Source organism: Mastigoproctus giganteus, chromosome 1, assembly GCF_048544385.1.
Source record: "Mastigoproctus giganteus isolate SK-2022 chromosome 1, ASM4854438v1, whole genome shotgun sequence".
In the NCBI taxonomy this organism is placed as follows: Eukaryota; Metazoa; Arthropoda; class Arachnida; order Uropygi; family Thelyphonidae; genus Mastigoproctus; species Mastigoproctus giganteus.
Window position 1 is genome coordinate 255,098,815 of NC_143575.1, and position 8,943 is coordinate 255,107,757.

The 8,943-nt window shown below is 35.6% G+C and overlaps 1 protein-coding gene across 1 annotated transcript in view; it reads left to right on the plus strand.

The window, feature by feature from the left end:
* The window catches only part of Acadvl (Acyl-CoA dehydrogenase very long chain), a 136,460-nt gene extending 128,514 nt beyond the window's left edge, over positions 1 to 7,946 (plus strand). The window contains exon 14 of the mRNA XM_090376974.1: positions 7,065 to 7,946. Within this exon, the coding sequence (XP_090233100.1) occupies positions 7,065 to 7,202 (138 nt within the window). The 3' untranslated portion in view covers positions 7,203 to 7,946. The remainder of the gene's footprint in view (positions 1 to 7,064) is intronic.
* Positions 7,947 to 8,943: the final 997 nt, after the last annotated feature.

Genomic DNA, 8,943 nt, shown 5'->3' on the forward strand with positions numbered 1-8,943 from the left:
AAAGGTGGATCCGAGAAGGTGATATGAGTAATTACAGACATGTTAGCTTAACATCTGTTCCCAATAAAATAATAGAGTCACTGGTTAAAGAAGCAATGCAGGATCATGTAAGAAGGAATGCAATTATACTGCAGTTACAGCATGAATTTGTCTGATCAATCTGATGACAAATTAGCATTAGCATATGATCAAGAAAGCAAGCTTATACAGCATCAGAAAAAAAAAAAAAAACCATCCCATTTCACACATCCATTTGCTCCAAAGGTTTGTCCACTTCTTCCTTGAATTTAATTAAGCTATCAATTTCCGTTACATCGCATTTTAGGGCAAAAACCTCAAGTTGCATAGTGAGTTAACATGCTTACAAGTTAGTGAAAATGCATCAGATCTGCTTGCAGCTAACTACTAAATAGTTATAAGATTGACATCGCTATGTATATCTTATTGTGGAGTTATACTTTGCAACTGCCTTGCCATCATTGCAACACCAGGGTGCCTGCCCACCTACCGAAGAGGAGCCAATCAGCTCCGAAATGGTGCCGTTTGGGTGGTGGCATCTGCTGAGAATAAGTAACAATAATCTTCTCCTATGGTGAAGAGTTATTTATTCGAGGTAGTAGAATATCATGGCAACTCGTTGTTAAGGTATTCACACTATGAGATGTACATAATGAGGCCAACTTATAACTATTTAATAGTTAGCTGTGAGCAGATCTGATGCATTTGCACTAAGCTGTAAGCATGGTATCAATTTCTACAATGACAGATGGAAGTTTATTCCAGCAATCAATTACTTGCTGGCTAAAGGCAAATTTCCGCACATCTATTCTACAACTGTCTTTTCTCAATTTGAGTTTATGCCCCCTCGGGTTTGTAATCTGAACAAGAGGAAGAATCTCATCCACATTGAGCCTGCTCAAACCATTCAAGGCCTCATACACATCAATCAGATCATTTCGTAAGAGCACCCCTTTGTTCCTCTTTAGACGAGACTGCACAGTGTGGTCTTGTCTGAATCAATCATCATTAGATACTATGATGCAGTTACCAAGGAACTAGATGAAAAAAAATAATTTTGATACCATATACTTGGATTTCAGGAAGGCTTTTGATACTGTTGCACATAAGTCTGCTCTACAGACTGGAGCAATGTGCCATTAAGGGCAAGTAAGTGCTATGGATAAAGGGATAGTTGAGTGGGAGAAGACAGAATGATTATCAGTGGGTACTGCTGTTGTAGTAATGTTATTAGTGAAGTCCTCTAGGGTTCAGTGCTGGGCCTATTATTGTTTTTAGTAGTGGTGGCATGTGATGCAAGAAAGCAAGTGTATGAGCTTATGCAGCATCAGCCAAAAAAAAAAAAAAAAAAAATCGCACCATTCCCTCCAAATGCCTGTCCAGTTCCTCCTTAAATTTATTCAACTTATCAACTTCCACAACGACAGATGGAAGTTTGTTCCAGCAATTAACCACCCGCTGGCTAAAGGCAAATTTCTGCCCATCTCTTCTACATCTGTTCTTCCTCAATTTCAATTTATGCCCCCTTAAGTTCGTAATCTGAACAAGTGAAAAAATCCCATCAGAATTCAGCGTGCTCAACCCATTCAAGCCCTTATACACCTCATTCAGATCACCTTGCAGGTGCCTAGTCACCAGCTGCTGCAATTTGCAGAACTTAAGCCTCTCCTGGTAAGAGAACCCCTTCATTCCCCTCACCAGTCTTGTTGCCCTTCTCTGTACATGCTTAAGCAAATCTACATCCTTCCTAAAATGAGGCCTCCAGACCTGCATGGTCTCAGGTCACGCAGTACTCAAGGCGTGACCTGACCATTGCCTTATATAGAGGGACAATCACTTCCTTTTCCCTGCTAGCAAAATTCTTGTATACCATTGACAACAGCCCATGACCTGCCCTAGCAGCCTGTCTGCATTGCTCAGAAAACTTCATATCTGACTGCAAAATTACTCCCAGGTCTTTTTCATTTTCTGCCACCTTAAGTGTAGTACCACACAGTTGGTATGTTTCTCTGGAGTTACTTCTGCCCATATGCAGTACTTTGCATTTTTCAATGTTAAACTTCAGTTGCCACTTCTCGGCCCATCTGCCCAAATTTTCTAGATCCTGTTGCAGTAACACTGCCATTACTGTCATTAACAACCTTTGTATCATCTGCAAACTTCGATACTAAGCCTGATATACCTTCATCAATATCATTGATAAATACAGTCATCATCATCATCAGCCATTTTCAATCCACTGCAAGATGAAGGCCTCTCCAGCAACTTTCCAGTTCCTTCTGTTTTGAGCACTGGCCATCCATTTACTACTCAAAAACTCATGAATTTCATCTATCCATCTCCGCCTTTGTCTTCCAGGTTTTCTTCTAGCTCCTCTTGGGTACCATTCTGTTATTTTCTTAGTCCATCTGTCATCATGTCTTCGAGCTATGTGTCCTGCCCAAGACCATTTTAGTTCTTTAGTTTTGATAAGAATGTCCTTTACTTGAGTTTGCTGCCTAATCCATGTGTTTCTCTTCTTATCTAACAGTCTGATTCCCAATATAATTCGTTCCATTCTTCGCTGTGTAGTTCTTAGCTTCTCTTCCATTCTTTTGGTGAGTGCCCAAGTTTCACTTCCATAAGTCATGGTGGGGAGTATGCATTGATTCATTATTTTACATTTCAGACAAACTGGGATATTGCTCTTCAGTATGTGACTATATTTCCTGAATGCTATCCATCCAAAATTTATTCTTCTCTTGACTTCCAGCCATTTATCATTATTACAGCTAATAACTTGTCCCAGATAAGTATATGACTCCACCTTTTCAATTACTGCTCCTTCAATCATTATTTCCCTTTCCGTGGCATACTTGTTCATCATTACTTTTGTTTTTGCCATATTCATCTTTAGTCCAAAATCCTTACTAACTGTGCATAACTGATTAAGATTTTCCTCTAATTCTTTGGGATTGTGGCTTATGACCACAATGTCATCTGCAAATCGTAAATGGTTTAGGTACTCTCCGTTCACATTGACTCCTTTCTGCAACCAGTCTAATCTTCTGAAAGCTTCCTCAAGGGCAGCAGTAAACAGCTTCGGAGATATTGTGTCTCCTTGTCGAACTCCTTTCTCGATTTTAAATTTGCTACTGTCTTTGTCTAGTCTAATAAAGGATGTAGCACTCTCATATATTTTCTTCAAAATCATAATATATGGAGTATCTATGCCTTGTCTTTCCAGTGCCCGAAACATTGCCTTATGCTGTATGGAGTCAAACGCCTTTTCATAATCCACAAATGCCAGGCATAATGGTGTTTTATATTCACTTGCTTTCTCCATTAGCTGTGATATTACGTGAAGGTGATCCATAGTTGAGAATCCTGTCCTAAAGCCAGCTTGCTCTTTCGGTTGATTCTCATCAAGTATTCTTTCTAATCTGTTAGTAATGACCCTTGTGAACAACTTGTAGATATGGGATAACAAGCTAATTGGTCTATAATTTCCAATTTCTGATTTATCTCCTTTCTTATGCAGCAAAACTATGATTGCATTATTCCACTGCTTAGGCATCACACCTTTTCTAATGCACTTTGTGAAGAGCCTTGCCAGTTTTTGTGTTATGTCTCTTCCTCCCAATTTTAACAATTCTACAGTAACTTCATCTTCCCCCGGGGCTTTCCGATTCTTCATTTTCTTCAATGCATGTTCTACCTCATCAGGAAGAATATCGGGTATGTCGTATGTGTTGCTACTTTGCAATCCATCTTCCCCACTGCTGGTATCATTCCCTCGCTCCTTGTATAATTCTCTATAGTAGTCTTCTGCTATTTGAATTATGCCTTCTCTGCTGTTTATAAGTACACCATCGCTATTCTTCAGTTTCAGTATCATTTGTCTTTCTGTATTACTGCTCATGGCTGCTGATTTAAATCCTTTGTTTTCCCTTAATGCTTGTTCTACTTTTCTTGTGTTAAATCTTATTATGTCCTCTCTGAGTCTCTTTCTAATGGCTTTGCATAACTCAGTATACTCAATTTTCTCCCTGTCAGTGTTTTTCTTGCTCTTCATTTGCGTATTCGCGATTGCTGATTTAATATAAAATGAAACCAAAAAAAATGTGAATTTTAAAGCGCCGTGAATATTTTCCGACAAAAAAAAACATGGGCGTGGCTAAAATTATCATTCCCGGTTAAAACAGCACTCAGTGGGTGGGGGAGAGATAATAAAATTGACAAAATCGCGAGCGTGGATGTTTCTCTCTAATCCTTCTTCAGTATGTGTTATGCGCTTGTCATGGAAGGATTCGTCGTTTGCTTTTAATTTATATGCTTATAAATTGAATAAATTTATCAATTTATAAATTGATATGCTTAAAAAATGGTAAATCTACCGTTTTGCAGTGTAAAACAGACTTTTTCGAGTGTGTTAACGGAAGAAAGTGACTTTATTGTGGACAAGTTCTTTCTAACCCCTACAAAAATATGGCTGCGAATAACAAGGGAGATGTGAAAATATCAAAGAAGGTGATGACATTAGCGAATAAAATTGAGTTATTAGATAAAATTTCTAATGGTGAAAATGTCTCCTCAGTGGCAAAACCTTATAAAACAATGAGTCAACGGTACAATCAATCAAGAAATCGGAAGAAAAAATCCGCCGTAGTGTCCGTGAAAACACGCTAATTGCTTCAAAAATTTGCTCTGTAACTCGTGATGTTAAATTAGAAAAAATCGAAAAGGCTTTAAATCTGTGGATAGAAGACCGAACTCAAAATAAAATTCCGTTAAGTTCACTCATCTTTCGTGAAAAGGCAAAACTCCTTTATCAACACTTTAGCGAAACTGGTGATAGCACTGGCGGGATAAGTTTTTTAGCTAGCAAAGGCGCTGGTTTCAAAGATTTGTTTGAAATTTCTAATAAATATTACATTTAATATTAAATTGTTTCTTATTTTCATTTCGATGCCATATGCTTGCATTTCACTATGTACATAGTCATATTATGAAGGTACATATAATACATACATAGACAAAATTTTAGACTAGTTTTTCTTATATATTTCATACTTTGGAACGGAACCCCTTTATTACTATGGGAGCAATAACTCAGTATTCGCGTTTTCGGTATTCGCGACATTTCTCAGGAACGTATACAAAACAACAGTGGACCCAACACCGAACTCCGTGGGACTCCACTAATAACATTAGTCCACGAAAAGCAGCACCCATTGATTACCACCGTCTGTTTTCTCCCACTCAACCATCCTTTTATCCATTGTAGCAACTTACCCTTAATACCATTCTGCTCCAATTTGTACAGTAGTCTTCCATGCACAATAGTGTCAAAAGCTTTCCTGAAATCCAAGTATATAATATCAAAATTATTTTTTGCATCCAGTTCCTTTGTAAAAAGCAACTGGATGCAAACTGGATGTAACCACATCATAATAACGAATCAAATTTGTCAGACAAGACTTTCCCTTAACAAACCCATGCTGTATCTGAATTATTGCTGCAGTGTTGTCTAGATGATCCTGCAATGCATCTTTAACCAGTGACTCCATTATTTTACCCGGAACAGAAGTTAAACTAACTAGTCTGTAATTACTCTTGTCACCCTTCAATCCCTCTTTGTGAATTTGGGACACATTTGCACATCTGCAGTCTGTGGGGACCTCCACTGAGTCCAAGGATGCTCTCATAATTATGGCTAAGGGTTTACTTACTTCCTTTGCTGCCTCCTTTAATATAACTGGATAGATCCCATCCACCCCAGGTGCCTTTCTTATGTTTAACTTCAATTTTTCCTCCACTTTGTTCTCTGTTATTACAAAATCATTAAGTACCCTGCTACAATTTGATAACCTTCTGGCATTTTCAAACCTTAACTCCATGTGTGAATGTAGATGCAAAATACTCATTCAGTTTGTTTGCTATCTGAGCAGGATCATCAACAGTTGAACCATCGATATCAAGTGGACCAATGAGATTCATCCCCTTCCTTTTAGAGTTTATATAAGTAAAGAAATCCTTGCAATAAAGAATTACAAGGTAATGGTCAGGTCACAACTTGAATACTGTGTACTGGTCTGGAGGCCTCACTTCAGTAAGGATGTAGATCTGCTAGAATGGGTACACAGAAGAACAACCAGATTGGTGAAGGGAACAAAAGGGTGCTCATACCAAGGAAGGCTTCAATTCTGCAAATTGCAATTTTTAGTGACTAGGCACCTGTGGGGAGATCTGATTGAGGTCTTTAAGGCCTTGAATGGATTGAGTAAGCTAAATGTTGATGGCATTTTTCCTCTTTCTGAGACTACACACATGAAAGGACATAAATTCAAGTCTAGGAAGAATGGTTGCAGGATATGTGTGTGGAAGCTTGCCTTCAATCAGGAGGTGGTTGATTGTTGAAACACTTCCATCTGTTGTTGTAGAAGTGGGTGGTTTGATAAATTCAAGGGAGGACTTGACAAATTCTTAGATGGTTATGGATGGCTGAAGTGTCTAGTGTGGTTTTTTTTTTTTTTTTGCTGATGCTTTATAAGCTTGCATTCTTGCATCATTTGCCACTTCTAATACTAATTCAGATTACCATTCCACATTGCCTTGGAATATAAAGAAAAATTCAAGATTGCAAATCTTGATTTTAAAAAAATGTGAAAAGCAAGTAACAGGAAGGTGGAAAATGCAGGAATATGTAAATATAATCTCATATTTTGAGCAAATTTTATTTCACCTTGTCAATAGAGATCTTTTATATTAGTTATATAATTTTTTATATTGTAGTATAAATTATGTTATAAAGTATAATAAATTATAAAGTATATATTGTAGTATGTATATAAATTTTTGTATTGTAGTAATTCTTACATTTGCATAATACATGTAAAGTCTCATAAAGGTGCATATTTAAGTGTAAATGTAATATATTATTATTAAAAAAATTAGTTATCTATTTAAATTTAATCACTTTGAATTAAAATAATAGCTATTAGTGGTTGTTCAAAGCACTTCTTTTTGTTGTAAATAAAAATATTTTCTTTATTTTCTGTTTTCAGGCTGCTGATAGGATTAGTCAAGACTTAGCAGCTCTAAAATCAGCAGAACAACTTCAGAACTTCAAAGACATGGTTATAGTGTCTGAGAATGTTTGCAAGCATGGTTCTACACTTCAATTACCACTAATGGATTTGTGAAAAAAAAATAATCAAAATGTTAAATTTTTATAATTCAAGCTGCATTCATGACCTGTAAAGTCTGTTACTCAGAACTATGCTTCATATTAGAGTCTACAGGTATTGCACGTTACTGTACATAATTACTTTTTATGTATCCATTTTCCAAAACAGAAACAATTTAAATCATGAAGATTTGGCAGTTTTGAAAATCATCCTTGAACTTCAGTTTCTTTAGAAAAATTTACTCTGTTGATTGAAAATGTTTAAAGCCAAATGCTTTACAAGATTTATCGTATTTCCTTTCAAGAACTACTGGCAACCTGAATGACAGGAATACATTTCATCATACTGTTAAACAGATCTGGACTATTATTTTTCAATTTTCCAGTAATCTGGATTACCAGTGGTTTTTAATTACATTTGCAGGTAAGAAAAATTTCTGTGCAGAAGAATGCCGTTGAGTTGATTGAAGATTTTATTTGAAACAAATGTTCTACTGTTAACATTATCATCAATTTCTTGTAACAGACAGCTGTACAGTTTCTCAAAAACAATTAGCAGTGCCATAGATATGTTTGGAGGATTATATTTTTTAATCGGCTTCAAAAAATTAAGTTGACATTATAATGAATTATCTCTTTGTTTCTCTTCGTTGTTATTGGGCAGAGCATTTGTCCATAACAAAGAGAAGCAAAGATTTCTAATAAATAAGCAACTGATAGTTGTGCATTTGTTAAAAGAAAAGTAATATTACAGAGGTAAAAAAAAAAAGTAGTGATAAGAATTTTTATGTAATCTGAAGTTTATAATTTTGACTTGCATGCTAGAAAACGAGGATTGAATATACCAATATATTTTCTTGCAAACAGTGCAAGAAAGTATACTGGTATATCTTGCTATATGCAGAATTTATTCATATAGTTAAATGAAATTTAAGTAATTGCATAAACTACTGGAAATACAAATGACACTTTTAAATTCCAATCAATGTTCCAAAGTCAGCCTTATATCTGTAAAATTATCATCCACAAAATTCTGATATTTCCTTTTGAATGCGATGTTTTCCAAATATGTAATATTACAGGCACTTCTGATTATCAACCACGTTGATAAATGCTGTTCTTCCATGTAAATATATACTAATTGAATTTCTGTTGAACTTTGTATTGTTTTTAAATTTTATACAACACAACTTATTTATATTAAATAAAAGATGTACTTAGCATGCATTGTTTTCTTTTCTAGATATACAAAATATTTTCCTTGGAAAAAAAAAACAGCAGAACTGTCTTTGATATAGCCATCATTCAAATTTATTACCTTAGATATAATGGTAGCACAAGGAATATTTCTGTATTTTTATTCCTGGTTAATACTGTATAGAAATTGTCAATTTTTATAATATCTCTAGCCCTCTTGGGTAGCACAGTTGGTTGAATTGCTGTCCTCCCCACACCAGGTAAAAAAGACCTGAGTTCAAGTTCTGTTAATGATGTGAAGAATTTTTATGGGCCTTTTTTAGAATGTGGCTGAGCTATAAGGAGTGATATGAAAGTAATGCCTTCTATTTTTTTCCTCAGAAAATTTCACACCTACAACTATTAATTTTACATCAATTAATCCTCGCTCATTAAGCATTAATGGGAAGTCTTATCTGACCAATTTGATTGGATACTATGATGTGGTCACAAAGGAACTGGATGTGGGGAATAACTTTGATATCATATATTTGGATCTTAGAAAGGCTTTTGATACTCTT